Below are 17,921 nucleotides of genomic sequence, written 5' to 3' on the forward strand. Positions count from 1 at the left end.
CAGTAACTGGATCCCCCTCTGTCATTCCCAGGCTGAGTCATGGCAGTGTGTGGGGCGAGAATCCGCTGCTGCCATTGGAGTGGCCGGGTTCAGGTTTGGCACGTTCAGCTCCTGGCTTGGCCCCACTGACCTGCGTGCTGCCAGCAGGATTCAGGAGGGCTGTGATGGGATGTGGGCTTTGGGCCACCTGGGCTTTCCCAGGGCACCTCCTCACCTCCTCTTACCTGGGATTAGTGACAGCTAACCTGGTGGCGGGGAAAACACAGATTTGCCATCTGATTCAGAGTCAGTGAGTTCTTGGAGAAACCGCACTGTTGTCAGGAGACTCCAGATCAGGCCCTCTCACTGCAGTGGGGGAGGCTGGGCTCTGTGTCCTGCCTTTCAGTGCCATAGACGCGTTTCCAGTGGATTGGCTCCTTTGGAGCCCTTTGTTGTTGGTAGGGACGGATGGGTTTGCTGTGCATGTGTCATTTGTCACATTGTGAACCAGCACTGCTCTGGAGAAGGGTGCTGGCAAGGTGAGAGGCTCCTTCCTCAGGGGCTGTTTGATCGTGCCGAGCTCAAACACCAGCTCTTTGTGCGTTTAAATTGCGGTTTGTGTTCTGAAACGCTCCGTGTGCTGAGGGCAGCAGAGCCTCTTCTACTTAAAGACCTTTGTACAGTCCCTGGGTGTTGGAGTACATATCGTGAGTTTTTGGCAGAAATCCACACTCTTTTCCACTTGCATACGTGAGCTCTTATCAATGGCTGTGCCTTTTTCTGTTTGTATTCTCACCAGAGCCCAGCTTGGGAGGTGGCTGAGCAGCCGCCCCTTGCCACTCTCGGCACGTGTGTGCCACCAGGAGCAGGGGGCACGGATCAGCTCGGATCCCATCAGACCCCTCGATTCTTGCATGGGAAAAATCAGCTCCCACCCTTAATCCTGAAAGCTTGTCAGTATTTTCCGTGTGTGGCAAAATATGAAGTCCCAGCACAGAGCAGGTATCAAAGCTGCTTCTGAGGAGCAGGTCACGCTCATGCCATGTGCTCGCACTTCCTCCAAGAAATCCTTTTCTGATAAAAGACTGACTGCATAAATCCAGCCGTGCTTCCGTTGAGCATTCCTTGTCTGCATCGCCTCCAATGCCCAAACCCCAGTGTGTGTTCACAGGACAGGCTGCCAGAGCTTCAGTTTCGTAAGAGAACAAAATGTGGTTGTGCCCAAGGGCACGTCAGTACTTCCCTTCAGTTTTGTACTAATTTCAAAAAGATTTGAAGGTTCTCAAAGTCAATTGAAGTGAGTGGAGGAACGAAAGGTCGCCCTTTCCCTGAGGGCATGCTGACGTTGCTGTGTGACTTTGGGCAGAAGGACCAAGCTGGGAAGTTGGCTGGCACTGAGGGGAGCGGGTGGTGCCGAGGGTAAATCACTGCCAGTGGAGAGAAGAACCAAGTCTCCTTCCTTCAAGTGATCACCCCATGAAAAGCCTGAGACAGTTTGCCTGTTGCAGGGGTTTGGGATTCGCCTTTGCCCTCGGTGTGGCTTTGGAAGGGCTTTTGCATTTGGTGTCCATGGGAGTTTAATCCCCAAATTCAGCCAGCACGCTGGCAGCAGGGCTGCGGGGAAGGGAATGCTTTGGAGAGGTCGCTTTGGCCCTGATGTATGGGGAGCTGGCGGGTCCTGTGTGGGGTGGGACTCCTGCCCTGTGCCAGGGCTCGTCTCCCTGGCCCAGCAGAGCATCCCCTAACATGGGGGTCTCCTTCCCTCCCCCCAGCCCCATAGCAGAGGTGTTGCTCCATCCCTCCGCCCATTGGGTTTGGTGACAAGGATTGCCAGAGCCCAGGGATGAAAGCTGAGCTGGTTTTGTGCATGTAAAAAGCTTTAGAAGTGGTGTGAGGGCTGTAAAAGCTGGGATGCTGTTGCTCCTGCCAGTCTTCCCATCCCACGCCGTGCCCATGCTGGTCCTGCTGCAGCAGCAAGGGTACTCCAAGGCAAGAGGAGCCACGGGGAGTAACAGCTCCCCAAACTATGTCCCGGGTGAACTGAGCATGGGAATGTCTCCTTGGAAGTTGGGGTTTCTTGTTTCTCAACTCCCCTTCTTGCACATGCTGTTCCAGGCCTGCTGGGATGTGTGACAGAGGTGTTTGGTGGGATTTAGCACTGGAGGAAAGCTGTGCTGGCAAGTGGCCGGAGCCTCCAGGGGCTGGTGGCCAGGGCAGAGGAGCGCCTGTGAACCTTTGAGCAGAGCTCCGGAGGGGACCGGCAGCGGCGGCACATTCCAGCGAGGCCGGGGGTCTCCGCACGGTTAATGATTGAGCTGCAGCGGCCCTTTGGTTCCTGCTGTTTGGAGAGGCACCTCGGGAACACGTGAACCTTTCCAGGCTGCGGGGCTGGGCGTGGGGATTTAAAGAGACCGGGTCTGTCCCTACATTTCCAGTAAGAGGATAGTTTCCTGGTGCCAGAAGGTGATGGCTTCTGGATCTTCATTGTCTGTTTGCTTTCTGATTCATTGGGCGCCTTACCTGCATGTTCTGCATGGGGATCGTTGTCAGTGTGGAGCTGTGCTGGCCTCACTCTGCCCCATTCCATGCTCATCACCCTCTGCCCGATGCTCCCCCCGAGGTGCTGACCCTGATCCCATGGGATGTGGCTCCTAGTGGGTCCCCATGTGTCCCCCGTTTCTGGATGCTGTGACACCCATGGGTGGCCGCGTCCCCAGGCTGCTGCTGTTCCCTGCGGCTGCTGGGTTAATCATTGCCAGGTCCCCGTGCCCACGCGTGGGCGCTGGCCCGGCTGTTTGCAGAGCCCTTATCAGCACAGGGCACTTGTCACCGCGTGCCAGTTACAGGCAGAGTAAACGGTGCTGGGAACAACTTTAACAGTTATGGGGACCTTCCCCAGGGGCTCAGCCAGTCCTCATCCCATTGCACCAGAGGCACATGGAATTTCAGCAGAGGTGCAGTGTCACAGGCCGGGGGACTACAGGGCAGGCAAGGCTGGTGGGGTGGTCAGGATAAGTCCTGGGACACCTGGCTTCTGGTGTGGTCCTGTGAGAACATCTGGATTTTCATGGGTGCTGCAGCCAAGGCTTGGTCCCATTGCTTAAGTGGGAACAGGAGTTGGTGGATTCTCCCAGGGCATCCTAGTGCTGAACCCGAGGGGTCCTGTGTCCCCCAGCCTGGGTGAGCTGGGGGATTTCCTGCCCTGCAGGTGGAGAGGACAAGAAAGCTGGCATTTAAAGGAAAAAGGAAGAAAAAAGGAAAAGGAGTGAAGAGGACGAGGCTTTGCTGCCAGTGCTGAAGGCTGGGCTGGGGCAGGGGGCCAGGCTGGGGGCGGGGGTGGTTCTGAGGCTGCAGGTGGGGGTTTGCTCTGTGGGGTTTCAGAGGGTTGGCTGGCAGACGGTTCTCTCTGCTGCTCCTGCTGAAACTGGAACTGACCCTGGGCAGGGGCGGGCAGAGGTGTCACAAGGCTGTGGGACGGTGCCCACAGCGGTGACGCAGAGTCCACTTGACCTCGTTTCATCAGTGTCTTTAGGCAAGAGCAGGACATCTGGGCAGCCAGGGCTGGTGTTGCAGCTCTATTTTTCCAGGAGGAGGGTTGCCCCATGGCCTCTGGACACCTTCCTGAGCAAATCCCAGGATGGCTGTTGCATGGCAAGAGCCACTGGCATGAACCCCCTGGGCACAGACATGCTGGGGGTCCTGCACGGACTGTGGCTGTGTGATTTCTCCAGCTGTGGTGCTGCTTTCTTGGGAGCAGCAAGGACGTAGGAAGCAGTGGTTCTCCTCCAGCTAAAAGTAATGGGCATACACAAAGTGAAAAATGAGGGACAAGGCAGAAATTGCCTCTCTTCTCCCGGCAGGTGATCTCCTGCTGAACCCTGAGCCCTGGCTGCTGCTCTGGATGGACATTTGCTTCCCAGCCAAGTGGCAGCTGACCCCACGCTTCCCTTTCCCATGCCTGGCCTCACACCTCCACACAGTTCTTCCAGCGCTGCTGCTGCGCCGAGAAATTCCAAACCACGGCAGGCACCGGAGGCGTTTTGCAGCAGCAGCTGAATTGGATCAAACCACGGCGTGCCTCTGAGGCTGAAGGCCCCAAGTACCCCGTTATTAAGGGGACGTTTAGGGAGGTGCTGGGGGCTGGTGACACAGGGAGTGCTTTGGCTGTGCCCTTGGCCTTGCTCCTGCCTCAGTGTCCTCCTCTGTAGAGGGAGAATGGAATCACCCTCTCTGTGGCTGTGACCTGTGAGTGCATGGGAACACTGCCAGATCTTGGCACTGAGCTTATTTATTTATTGTCCTGTCCCATGGCAGAGGGACCGGGGAGAGTGAGTTCTCTCCTCTCCACACTGGACTGTTGGCTTTGGCCTGTCCTTGACTGACTGTTTGAGGCTGCTGCTTCTCCACGTCCTGGATTTCCTGTATTTCTTCTCTTTTTGCTTTCTTGTGCCTGGTATCAGGACGTTGGTGTGAAGGCAGCGTTTGTGCTTCCTAAGCCTCCGTGTGTGTCCCTGCTGGGCTGGGGCAGCTGCAGTGCTGGGCTGGCACAGGAGCTGCTGGGGCTGGGGGGGAGTGCAGGGGGCTGCATCGCCGGGGTGCCCCATCCCTGCCCTCCGCAGGAAGCTGGGGAGCTGCAGTTCCATCTGCCAGAGATCCCAGCACACCCTGAGGGACTCTCGGAGAGGGGGCAACTGGCACACCCCACTCAGGGCCCTTGAAGGAAGGGTCTGGGTGGGGAGGGGGGCACAGGTGCAGCCCCCTGGGCCCCCTGGCTGCAATGCAGGACCTCCAGCAATGCCAACAGCTGTGCAAGTTCCTGCTCTGCCCAATGGCTCTGGGAATGGAGCCAGCGCCTTTGTGAAATCAAGAGTGGGTCCCCAGCTATGAGCCCCTTTAGAGGGTCCTGTGCTTTCCTTGTCAGACAGAAATTTTATGTTTGGATTCTGGATTTTTGGCATTTTTTTCAGGATCTGGCGATGCCACAGGTGGCCTCTGGCAAGAGGCTCCTCTCGCGTCACCAATCCAGAGTCCAGACATGTTGAGATTCCCTGAGGCCAGAGGCACATGGGGGCTGCATTTGCAGCAGGGACTGAAGGGGTTAAAGCTACTTTGCAATGTGATTTAAAGAAAAAAAAGCCATTTCCTTCATGTCCAGAGACAGTTTATTTTCTGGGCATTCTTCGGGACGCAGGGAGGTGCCTTTTCTTTAAGGCATTTCCTGTAAGCAAGGTTATATTTGGCCTGAGGAGGGTGGGGAGAGGAGGTGGGTGCTGGGGAGGGTCCACTGCCGAGCCGGGTGACCTCAGCTTTTGTCTCTCTGTCCCGAATTGTGGTGGTGGCAGGGCCGGGAGGCGCGGGCCGGGCCGGCTGTCACAGCAGGGCGAGGAGCAGGGTCCTGCGGCATCCCACGTGTGCCCCAGCAGCGCTGCTGCCGCTTGTGGTGAGGCTGAGCTGGCATCCATGGGGTGTTCGGGGTGCTTTCAGGCCACCCCTTCCTTTCTCTTTAGGATGATGAAGATAAGAGCTGCTGGACCCCATATCCTGTGCTTGGTGTAGCTGTCTTCCCTCCCCCAGGATGGCTTTGATTTCCGTTGAAAAGACAAACAAGCCAGCGTGGTAATGCACCAGATCATCAACATTCACTGTGCCCCTGGGGTCGCTAGTGCAGATTTAACTCTTTCCCTGAGGATATTTGATCAGACCTTGATCCTGGGGCAGGGGCTGCAGCCAGACCCTGACGCCACAGGCTGGGCTTCCCCACGCAGTGCCGGGGCTCGAGCTGTTCCCCGATGTTCCCCATGCCAAATTTCTTCTCCCCCATTTTGTTTTCTTTTTATTACCGTGATTTCCTAAGATCGGAAGAGGCGAGTTATGAAACTGGAGTTATCCAAACACGTCTTGTTTGAAGATAGCGTTTCATCCAGCAGATGCAGCTTCCTGCCCTGTAAATGGTTCCCATTGTTTTGCCTTGGCTCCTGGCCCCGGCAGTGCTGGGGTGTCGCTCCGCTCCGGCAGCTGGAGGAGCGGTGGTCCCAGACATGGAATGGCTGGACTGGGAGCACTGGTGCTCTGTAGGCAGCCTCTGAAAGCACCTGGGGGGCTTCCTGGGGCTGCCTCAGATCAAAGGCAGCGAGCTGGCAGGGTGCTGGCTCGGCTGGCTGCAAACATCACCTGCAAACTGTGCTGGGCCAGGCACAGAGGTAGTGCTGGTCTGACGGATGGTGTCTGCATGGCAGGAAGCAGGGAAGAGCGGGTAAATAAAATGAGGTGGTGCTGGTTGATGTGGTGAGGACAGTTCCCAGCACAAAAGAAGCAGCACACATTTTTAATTTAAAATTTTTGGGTTTTTTTAGTGTTTAAATGCAAAGAGAGGGTTCAGAGGTGACCCTCAGGTGCTGCTGAGGCACTGTGAATAACTTTTTTCCTGTGAGGGTGGTGAGGCCCTGGCACAAGTTGCCCAGAGAAGCTGTGGCTGCCCCATCCCTGGAAGTGTTCAAGGCCAGATTGGATGAGGCTTGGAGTAACCCAGTCTGGTGGGAGGTGTCCCTGCATATGGCACGGGGTGGAACTGGATGAGCTGAAAGGTCCCTTCCAACCTAAACCATCCTGTAGTTCCAAGATTTCTCTCATTCTGTGATCCCTGTGGTGGTGGCAGGAATATGGTGTGGGATTGAAGAAGTGTTAACAGTCAGAGTTTGTTGGTGAGCTGCAGCTTCGTGCCTCATGTTCCCCTGCTCCTGCCTGGCCTTGGTGAGTGTCTGGCGGCTGCAGCTCCAGCTGGCTCTGGATGGCTGCAGGATCCTGGGCACAGGGAGGGAGGTGCAGCAGGAGCAGGCTGGGACCTGGCGAGATTTGGGTGGATCACTCTTCCCCACCAGCAGAGCCTGCTTTGAGAGGAGCTGGGTGTGTCCAAATTTCTTCCTCCGACTGAGGAAGCCGTGGCGGGGGTCACACTGTCCCTGGAGCTTGGGCACGGCCGTCCCTCTGCAGCCGCACTGTGAGGGTGCCTTTCTTCTCCTGCTCTCCATGGCCTTCCCACCTGCTTGAGCAGCAGGGATTGTTTTGTAGTAAATTTTTTGTTTCTGTGAGCACTGTTAGAGGCCGGGGAGCTGCAGCTGTTGGCTCATTAATGAGGTTCTGCAGAACTGTGGCCGGAAGTGGTGCCAGGCCCTTGGCTGAGCTCGATGGTTTGACGCTTTTCCTTCCTGCCCTCCTTGGCAAAGCAAACTCGCTTTGCTGTGCCGTGGCCACCCCCACCTCAGCCCCAGCTCCCTTCCTGCTTTGGGTGTCGATTTTTGCTTTGAGGGTTGGGCTGGGGTCCCTCAGGCAGGGTCCTGAGGAAGAAGCCTGAGTCTCGTGTCTCAGTTTCTTTGGCCACAGTGGTTGGAGAAGGCAGAGATAGCAAGGTCAGGAGTCTCAATGATTGCTGTTTGATAAGGTTCACTGATATTTTATTGGTGGTCTCCAAGGACAGAAGGAAACTTTGTGAGTTAAGAATGTAAGTTTGGAGTTAAGGGTGTGCCTTGGCAGGGCCACGTCCCCCCTGAGTGCTCAGTGCTGGCTCGGGATGGAACCCAAATCCTCGGAGATCCCAGTTTCTCCTTACTGCCAGCGCCCACAGAGATCTTGGCTGTCCTTGAGCTGCTCTCTGGCTGTGTTGGCAGAGCCAGTCACCTGGCCAGCTGCTTCACCTGGGATTTACCTGCTCTCAGGTGGTTCGTGCTGCTCCTTGAGCAGGGACTGAGCCGTGAAGGGCTCCTGGCAGCATGGAGGATGTTGTGTAAGACTGGGTTCCATGGATTATTGAGCACTTGTGTTTCTTGGCCAGGCTCCTCAGCCCATTGTGGCATGGAGTGATGCACTAGTGGCTTTGTCAGTGCTTTCCCTGTTTTTCCAGCACTGCTCCCCTTCAGCTCATCTCCAGCTCTGCCGAGGTCCTGGGTGGGGATGGGTACAGGGGTGTTTTGCAGTGGAAGTGGGAGAAGATGCCGTATCCCACCTCTCTTTCTGGGAATGCTCTGGAGACCAGAGAGAGCAAAGATCAGCTCCTGCAGCCCTGCTTGGCGCTCTCAGCCTGAAGGGGCCTTGTGGCGCTCCACAGTCCCTGGGCAGGTGGGAATGAAACACTCGGTGAGCAGCCGGCTGGAAGAGCAGCGAGTCCTTGTGTGTGGGCGGTCACGGGTCAGTGTCACCTGTCACGTGCCCGTCAGGGCAGTGGAGCATGGCCAGCCGTGTGTGCATGGCTGTGGCTCAGTGAGGTGGTGTTGGGCGAGCAGCCGTGTGTCCAGGCACTGGGACTGGGGCTTTTGGGAAGATCAAGGTCGGGCTGTCTTGGATGGGGCTGGGGTGGCCGTGGGGGCTGGGGGCACATGCTGCTCATCCCCAGCGATGCTGAGGTTGCTGAGGTGCGCTGGGGCTTTGGGTCCCTTCTGAAAACTCGCATGTGAGTCAAAAATTAGTGGTCATAAAAATAGATGGGCGAAGTTGTAGAAGGGTGTGAGCTGATTGATTGACCACAAACACGTCAGCCAGCAGCACTGAGGGAGAGCTTTGCTGAGGCAAAGGCTTCCTCAGAAACACCAGTGGGGCAACTGCTGCACACTGCTGGGACTGGAAAGGAGTGTTTACTTGGGAAAAGATGAGCATTTTAGAGTGTTCTTCTGAACTGACTGGCTGAGGGATGGCTGGGGATGGCTGACTGCTGGGGATGGCTCCCCTTCTGTGCACAGCTACTGTGGTGGGGTTTGGCTGGGAGGTTCCTCCCTGTGTGATAGCAGTGGGTATTGCAGAATGACTCTCTTTAGGGCAAAGTGTTCTTGGTATCGCCCCTGGGAAGCACTGAGCACCGGCTGGAGCCTTTGCCAGCCCTGGCATCAGCCCGCCATCAGGAGGGGATCTGCCACCCATGAGCAGCCCCATCCTCACCATGTCTGGCTGTGAGCACCAGCGAGGCTGTTGTGCAGCTGGGGCCAGATGAGAAAACCCCAAGCAGGTCTTGCTGTGACAAATCCTTTCCTTACAGAGGGGCTTTCTCATGGAAGGGAAGCTGGAACAAACATGCCCGTTCCTGCCAAAGGTGCTGCTCTGCCAGTAACTGGCCTCTGTTTCCTACTGCAAGCGGTTGGTGTGTGGAGCTGGGGCTTCCTGCTGCCTGCTGACCCCTGGGCTTCTCCTTGGCCTGACCCCGGGAGCTGTTCCTCTGCTCCTGACCCTGCTGTTGGCAGCCACCGCTCCGGCTCCGGTGTGTTCGGCATCATAACTTCCCATGAGCCGGAATAGCTGTGCCAGGGTTGTGAGCTCCTGTGCCTGTAAATCCCTTGGAAGGCCGGGAAGTGCTTGCTTAATTAACCAGACTGAGGAAGAGTTGTTTGAACCATCTCTGGGAAGTGTTTCATCTGTCTTAGAGCAAAGGTCTTGGATTTGGGACTGTCTTTTGGCCACGGAGCAGCCCAGATCCCTTCATGCATTCTTGGATCCTTCCTGATCCGTGGCTGTCAGCTGTGTCCCACAAGGCTGTGCTTGCCTTGGCTCCTCAGAAATGCTGTTTTTTACGTAAAGGGCCCCATTTTGGTCTCCGCCCGGGTGCAGGGTGGGTTTGGCTGTGGGAAAGGACACAGGCAGACCTGGCTGTGCTGGATTCTCCAGTGGGAGGCAGACAGATGGGACCATGTAAGCTGGCTGCCATTCCCATGATTGGTCTTCCATTGGGATTCAGCATCTTGACTGTCAGGCCAGAGCAAGAGCATCTGATATTGCTTGAGGCCAGATTTGCATCCTGTTTTATAATATTCCCTGACATTCCCCACATTCCTGGCAAGGAGACTCCTGTATTTTTTTAAAATATTCCTTTGTCTCTGAAAAACTGTGACGTCCTTTAAGACTTCTTCAAAATGTCGATATCCTGCTGTCCTGGCATCTCCTGTTAGCTCCGTAAAGCACGGGCAGCCTTGAGCTTCAACTCCAGCCCCAACAATGTCTCCTTCCAGTTGGGAGAAAGGGCAAAAAAGAACGAGGTGGACCATGTGCTCCTGTTTGACTCAGTGACCTCCCTAAGCCTGATGTCCCTTCTGTGTTTCCCCCCGTCTGCAGGTTTCACTGCCCCCCATGTTTTTGGGGTGATAGTGGGCCTGAACTTCCATTGCTGCCACAGCCTTGTCAGGACAGCGAGGTCTGACGGGCTCGGGTCCCCCCTGGGGCCTGGGTCTGCAGGGTCTGACCTGCGAGGTGTGAGCTGAGGGCGGGCAGGATGTTTTCCAATGTCGTATCCCTGGATAGGGATGAGAGACTGGGAATCAGAAGCAAGGTGAGACAATGCTCAGCTGCAGGGATCTCACAGCTCATTCTGGGAATGATTTGTGCCAAAGCACCGGCTTGGGAAGGGCAGGCACAGGGAATGTGGTTTTCACTGTGGACACTAATCCTGTGTCAACCACAGCTTCTTGCTTAGACTGTGCTGACCCCTCTGCTTTGGGCTGAGATGTGAGCCGAGTCCTGCTGCTTGGGGAAGAAGCATTCCCAGGGCAGGTGGAGCACACTGGGCTCAGCACAAACCAGAAATTTGTAGGGAATTGGGTGATTTAGTCTGGATATCTCAGATTGCAGGCACTCCTCCTGTTCTTGTCCCTGAACCATCTCTTTGAGCTTTTATTCGTTTTTGGTATCTTGAGGGACTGGGAAATTTATGATGGCTCAGCCTTGGCTGTCAGTTTTCCCATCCCTTGCACACTGGCAACAGCTCCTGCTGTTTGCCAACAGCGGCCCGAGAGGAGCCTCAGCTGGGGCTCACAGCCAGTGGTTTGAGTGGTTGGCGTCTGATGATGAGAGGGGGTTTTGGGGTGACCATCCCTCTCCTCCCTCCCGCTGTACTGCCGGACAGTGTCAAACTCCCCACCGGCCCCGCTCCCTGGAGCCGACACGGTGCCGCCCTGCGGGACACTTGGCTGTCAGCCCTCATTTCTGCGGTGGAATGGGAAGCCGCAGCTCTCCTGGCTGGGCCGGGGTCCCGCGCTGGGCAGGACAGCCCCGGCTGCCCGTGCTGTAGCGGGGCTGGGAGCGGTACCGGATGGAGCCCTCCCCGCTGCTCCCACCCCCGCCGCGGCGCTCAGCCCTGCGGGGCCGGGATGTCCTGTTTGCCCGGGACACGTCGGCTCGGCTCGGCTCGGCACAGCCCTGCGGGGGGAAATTGCAGCTCTGCCATGGAGTGCCTGTGGGAAGGTCTCTTGCCGCCAGTGGACAGTGCCGGGTGGCCGAGGACGGCATGAAGGAGGCTGGAGGTCATGCTGATACTTTTTTCTGCATTTAATCCACGGTTTCCAATGAACAAAGCCGGGATTAACAGCTCCTGCCATGGTGAGTCTGCTCGTGTCCCAGCTTTGTGTTTGGATTGGGATGCTCCAGTCAGCAAACGCTCTCGGGGGAGGTGGGAAAAGCTGTAAAATTACCTTTTTTCTTGTTAGAAATTTCTTGTAAGCAGCGTTTCCTGTGCAGCAGGGCTTTTACACGGGGGCGAGTGCAGGGTTCAGAGGTGTCGCTTGAGTTCTTGTTAAGTGGTTGGGGTTTTTTTTAATCTTTTCTTGAAAACCAGAATTTCCTTCACCTTTTTTCCCCTGGAGTGCTCTGCAGCTACCGCCCTGCGGGAGCGTGTGCCTGGAGCGGGGCGGCAGCGGGGTGTGCAGGGAGCCCTGTGCCCCGGCGGGACACGGCGCTGGCACCGGGGATGCGGCTGAGCGGGGCAGGGATGAGAGGGGCGATGGCAGTGGCAGAGCACGGGCTGGCCTCCGTCACTGCGCCTGGGGCTTCTCCTTCCCCGCTCTGCTCCCCGCTGAAGAGACCTGCAGCCCTGGCAATATTTGGGTTTATTTCTGCCAGAGCCAGCCAGGCCGGTGGGAGCGCGGGGAGCGCCGCGTGCCAGCTCCTCCTGATCTCCGATTGTTTCCTGAACCCGAGCCAAAATCCCGCTCCTGCCAGGCAGTGAGGGCGGCAGCCGGCATGGCCACGGGTGCGATGGTGCTGGTGCCAGCCGTGCTCTGGGATGTGGCAGCACCTGCTGACAGCAATTCACTGATATAAGGGCAGTTTTCAGAAGGAGGAGAGGAGGAAAGAGAAGGGAGTGGGATTTGGAGCTGTGGGGTGGGGATGGAAATGCCCCCGGAGCTGCGGTGAGCGATGCCCGAGTGGGGCCGGTGGGTGTGGGGTGCTGCAGAAGGGGGTCCCGATGGGAGAGACCTGTGAGCTGGTGACAGCCCTGCCGCGGTGCACACAGACCTGCGTCCCCCCGAGAAATGTCCCTTGGCTGCGTTTTGAAACTCGGAGTCTGGGTTATGCCTCCATCTGTGGCTGTGCCCGGAGGGGTCCCTGCACGGACGGGGGTTCTGTGCCTGCACCTCCCACGGGCTGAGGGGGGGCCTTGTGCTCGGCTGCACATCCAGGACTCCTTGGGGTTAAACTCCTGAATTTGGCAGATCTTTCTGATGTGGGATGGGATTTCGCGAATTTAGCAAGGAGCACATGCAGGCACCTGTACTTCCCCTGGGCAGCAGGGACCGATCAATAAACCAAAGCTGAGGCTGGTGGGGAAGGAGGCAGGATTTTGTGCAGAGCTGGGAAATCCTTGATTTGGGGTTATTTTTGTATTGCAGCCTTTAAGAAGGGAAGAAGAGAGCCCTAAAGTAACCCTTTGTGCCTCTGCTGCGAGTTCAGTGCCTGTTCCCTCCTGTGAGGGCTTGTGCCCATGCCAGGGCTGTGGCAGTGGCCACCGGCTGGGTGTGACAGCCATGGTTTGGGCTCCCTCTCCGTGGGGGCGTGTAGGGCTCCCACCAAAGCTGCTGGAGCCTGAGCATTCTTCAGCCAGGAATGGGGTGGGTTTGTGAATCTGTACAACATGGAAAAAGCTGCAGCAAGACCACAAGGGAATTCTGCTCCAGGGGTTCCTCTGGTAACACACGTGTTTATGCTAAATAAATGCAAAAAAGTAGGAGGGAATTCCCTCGTGTTTTAAGGGACTGTTTTTTAGAGCCTGGATTTAGCAGTGGGAGCTGGGGGTCGTTCCTCGGCGTGGGAAGCAGGAGCGCAGCTGCAGCAGGTCACATCCATGGGAGATGCAAATGCTCCAACGGGTGATTGGAGCTGAGAGCTCCCTGCAGAACCCGAGCTGCTGCTGGTTCTGTTTTTTTAGCAGAGCTGTTGGTGTTTCCCTTTGACTTGGCCTTCCTTGGCCTTTAGTAGTGGCTGGTGTTGGGTCTCGTGCAGCCTGGGGCGAGAGTGCTGTGCCGCGAGCAGCACCAGCGTGCAGTACTCCGGACGCTGACCTCAGTCCATGCTGGCTTTAATGCTCTTCCAGGTGGTGAAAACTGGACTTTTGCTGTTGTCCGTGTAAAGAAACATGAAATGTGATCACTCTTCATGGGGAGGTGCAGCCTGGCTGGCACCTGTGGTGGATGATGGATGCTGTGCCTGGTGCTGCTGAAGCTCTGGCACCGCTGCCTGCCCTTGGAGCGACGGCGTCCACTTGTCCAAACAAAGTGCGTGTGAGATCCATGGGATGGTCAGCAGGAAAACAGTGCAATTTTTAGAAAGGGTGGACTGCAGGATGGGCAAGATGGATTAACTTTCTTCAGTATCCGAGTAGCTGTTTTCATCTTGCTCCTTGTGGATGTCTCATGCCTGGAAGTGTCCAAGGCCAGGTTGGATGGGGCTTGGAGCAACCTGGGCTAGTGGAAGGTGTCTGGCAGAGGGCCAGAATGAGATGATCTCTAAGGTCCCTTCCAACCCAAACTATTCTGGGATTCTCTTCTGGATTTCTCTTTCTGGGTTCAGCAAACACCAAAGAGAAGGCAGGAACTTCACCCCAAACCTAGATCTGACAGAGGTAGCTGTGCTGGCACTGACAGATCTTCTTGGGATGGTGCACAGGGTGGGCTGGAGCCAGAGACTCTCTCTGCTCTGAGCTTGCTTTACCGTTGCCTTTTCAGAGATGGAACCCCAGGTTCCTGCTGGACTTCCGCTCAGGCATGGGGGTCTGCTGCTGTGTGCTCCTGGCACAGTGGGACGGTCCTGCCCTCTCTGTTGCTCCTCCAGGGTCAGAGCAGCTGCAGAAACGCAGGTGGGGGAGTCAAGGATGGATCAGGGTCCTTACCTTCCTGGCCCTTTGTTTCTGTTCCTCTCTCTTTCCATCCCTTGTTCCCCCCAGACATCTGCTCTGCAGCTGCAGCCCGAGCAGTGGGATGTGTAACCCCTGAGCTGCTGCAGTGCTCCTGCTCCCATGTGCTCTGGAGCTGCTGGGAGGAGGTGTCCTATAGGCCAAAGGGGCTCCAGGACTCTGAGGGGCTGCCTGGGGGAGCAGGAACCTGTAATAAATATGCTGTAGGACACTCCTGTAGCCATCACAGTAGTGCCAGGGGACGCTGACTTGGGGTCTGCCACCCCACTGTGTCCTGCTGCCAATGTCCATCGGACAGCATGTCCCAGACCCTCTGGATCCTTCCCTCCTGGTGCATCCCATGCCCCTGAGTGTGGCTGTCCCCTGTTCAACCCTGCCCTGTGGGGTCTGTGAAGATGTGTTGGTGTGAAGAAAGGACTTGGGTTAGTGGTGGCCTTGGCAGTGCTGGACTCGATCTGAGATGGCTTTCCCAGCTTAAACCATTCCATGATTCCAATGAGGATCCTAAGCCTCATTTGTTTGTGGCTAACCTGTCTGCTTCAGTGCTTCCTTCTCATCTTTATTAAAGACAGCACCGGCTGCAAACCTGAATTTAAGTTGTTCTGAGGGATGCTTGTAGAAGCAGAGGTGTTCCCTGTGCAGATTGGGCCCAGCCTCCTCTCCCAGGTGCCAGCCTGCGAGGGCAGGAGCTGCTTTTGGCTGGGCAGCATCACCTGGGTTTCCTGGTGGCCGCGTTCCTGCATTGTGCAGCACAAAGCTCTGCACACTGTGCGTGCAGAGGGCTGGCTGAGCTTTTAGAACAGAATAAACCAGACCTGAGGCTGCTGTTGGGCTCGTTTGAGGGGAGGAAACAAGAGCTGCCACATCCAGCTGATAAGGGCGGTCACACACAGCCCTGGAGCCCAGCTGAGGGATGAGCGGGGCAGAGATAAGGCGGGGGAGTGCTCTGGGGGGCTATGACAGTGCTGTTGGGGGTCTCTGTGCCCACCCGGCATGGATTATGATCCAGATCTGATCCAGACATCCAACAGCTACAGTCTCCCTGCCCCGTGGGGGCCAGAGGGGTTCCTGTCTGGGAGAACAGACATCACCCAGCAATTCCCATGCAACCTCCAGGATCATATTTACCCCTGGATGTCCCTTGTGTTGTGCACCACACAGCAGCTGTCTGGGACAGGAGTGGGGTGGCAGAGGTGCCATCCCTCTGCCAGGTGCCATCCCCAGGGAGCGATGCCCTCAGACATTTCAGGGCTGGAGGTGAAGGAGGCATTTGAGCAATTCCTGGTAGGTGACATAGCAAGGAGCAGTTCCCAAAGCTTATGAGACCTGTTTACTGTGTGAAGGTTAATTATGGAAACACACCATGTCTGGGACAACATCCAACAGCATTCCTCATTCCTGTCCGTGTGCCCTGTCCATGTCTGTGCTGGCAGCTCCAGAACCTCTGCACTTTGCTGAGTGGAGCTGGGAGCTGGAAGCAGGAGGTGCCCGTGGCTGGGAGATGCCCCTGGCTGTGTGGGGCTCCACGTGCCTCCTGCCCCAAGAGCCCAGCTGGGTGGGCAGTGAGTCCCAGCTGTGCCCAGTGCCAGGAGGGCAGCGTGGAGGCTTCCTCCAAAGCCCACTGGGAGGGTCTGGGATTGGCCCTTGGCTGCTGTGGGAGTGATGTCCTGTTCAGGGAGGCAGCTCTGATTTCTTCAGGCAGAGTCAATCCCCTCTGTCCCTGGCCATGCCGGGGCCGGTACCTTCGGCATCAGTAGGATACACCTTTCCCATGGCACACCTGCCTCAGCTCCTGTTCTCAAGCAGTGAAGGCACATCCCCCTGGCTCAGGAGAGGTGTTGGGACTTTCTGTCGTTCCTGTAAAAAGCCAGCAAGGAAGTTCTGCTTACAGCCAGGAAGTAAAGTCCCTGTTGTAGGCAGTTTTATTTTCAGGCAGGATGGAAAGAAATCACACCAAAATGAAAGAAAAAAAAGCAATTTTCTCCCCCTGGTGCTGGGGTTGAAGCTTCCCCTGCAGTGCCAGGCAGCTGCTTCCAGCTTTCCATGAGGTAACGTGCAAGCAATTTTGTGGCGGGGTTTTCTCCTCGCACACTAATTGGCTGTGTGGGATGTTTTATGGGGATTTGGAACCTTGCTGTGGGAAGCTGGGAGCCTGGCCTGGGACTTCTCCTTCTTAGTTTTGATTGTTGAAGTGAAAGTGCAGAGCTGGGGTTCTGGGAAGTGACTTTCCTGCCTGGAATTCTGCTGGCCTCTGGTGTTCCAGGTTGCTAATTTTAGAGCTTTTATGGAATGTCCCAGGCTTTTCCTTGTCCATGCCTGTTCCAGGCCAGGGTGGGGTGGATGGAGCCCCAAAATCACTGGAGAGAGAGGCTGTCAGGCTCCAGACACCCCACAGCCACGAGCCATTCCTGCTGGAGCTGCCAGTGGGCTGCACCAGGGAGATGCCACAGCGCAGTGACTGCAGGAAGGGGATTGGGGAATTTTGTCCTTTTTTTTCCACTTCAGTGTTAGTTTTCATCCTTTTTTTCTGGCACAATGGGAGCCTCTTCTCTTCCTTCGTTTTTGATTTCCACCCCGTGCTGGGGGCGTTGGGGGGGTCAGGGTTCCCTGGCTGGGGGCGCCCAGGCTTGGGGCGTGTCTGATGGACCATGGTGGCACTTGGGTTACAGTCCCTGCCCCTTGCTGGGTGCAGGGGATGGGAGAGCAGCTGTGGATGCCTTTCCTTGGGAAATACCATCCAGCCTCAACAGCTGCTAGACAAGGGCAGAGGCTTTGCTGGGGGGGTTCTCTGGTGGGTTGTGCACCATTGGGAGCTTTTTCCACTGAGGGTGTTGGTGCTGGTTTCCCCTGCGGGGATGTCCAGGTGTTTGCTGAGGACTCATCTCCCACGGAGAGCTTCCTCTGGAATATGAAACATAATGGGGCTGCTGGTGTGCCTTCCCTGCCTGCAGTCAGGAAGCTGGTGGGATTTATCCCCTTGTTTCTCAGGGATGCATGGACTCTGCCGGTCCCCTGTACCTGCACCTCCCGCTATGCAGCTGAATGGGATGGTTTCTGCACCATTTAAACTGCAGATCTCAAAGATACTGAGTTGCTATATGCTCCTGGAAGTTATCTTCTGACCAGTGGAGGCAAGGAGATGCTCTTTGTGCCCTGCTGAGGGTGGGTGTAGTGTTTGGTGAGTCTGTATTAGACATCAGAGAATCCTGGAGATGTTGGAAACCCATCTCTGTTGCTGCTGCCTGGGGCTCGGGCTGAGCTGGGTGGGAGGTGAAGGGTCTCTGGGCAGCAATCCCTGGGGTCAGGCTGGATTCCCAGTGGAGGCTGCAGCCAGGGATGTGTGCTGGCCTCAGGTCCCATCCCCCTGCCCTGCCTGTGAGGTTCCTGCGAGGTGACAGGGAGGGCTGGGAACACGGCTGGCATGGGTGACCCTGTGCCCAGCGTCCAGCCGTGCCCCATGGCAGGAGTGTTTGCCTGCCCGGCCTTTCCTGCACTTCCCTGGGAAAGCATGTCCATGGGAAGGGCAGGAAGAGGAGGAAGCTGGCTGCTGACTCCCTCTGGGACAGGACACTTGGAAACCTTTTCTGTGACAGCACTTCTATGTGAGAAGGGGTCAGCTTGGGCTGTCAAAGCCCCCCCTGCTCTAGGGGCCTTCTCCCTGTTTGAGGGGCTCTGGGGGGATGCAGGACTTGCCACAGCGGGAACCTGGCTCCCAAAGAGCTGAGGAGAGGCAGAGGCTCGGGGCCCTGGCCCCCAGCCAGCCCCTGCGTGGGGGAGGCGGCAG

General features: G+C 56.7%; 1 protein-coding gene across 2 annotated transcripts in view; it reads left to right on the forward strand.

Annotated features, from left to right (window-relative positions):
• STARD8 (StAR related lipid transfer domain containing 8) overlaps window positions 1-17,921 on the forward strand; it is a 42,585-nt gene that overhangs the window by 13,068 nt on the left and 11,596 nt on the right. The window contains exon 1 of one of the 2 annotated variants that reach the window (XM_039572130.1): window positions 10,969-11,328. The exons of the other annotated variant lie outside the window; for it this stretch is intronic. Coding sequence (XP_039428064.1) covers window positions 11,256-11,328 — 73 coding nt within the window. The 5' untranslated portion in view covers window positions 10,969-11,255. Of the gene's footprint in view, window positions 1-10,968; window positions 11,329-17,921 lie in introns of those variants that run through there. 2 annotated transcript variants of the gene reach the window in all.

Source organism: Corvus cornix, chromosome 4A, assembly GCF_000738735.6.
Source record: "Corvus cornix cornix isolate S_Up_H32 chromosome 4A, ASM73873v5, whole genome shotgun sequence".
In the NCBI taxonomy this organism is placed as follows: Eukaryota; Metazoa; Chordata; class Aves; order Passeriformes; family Corvidae; genus Corvus; species Corvus cornix.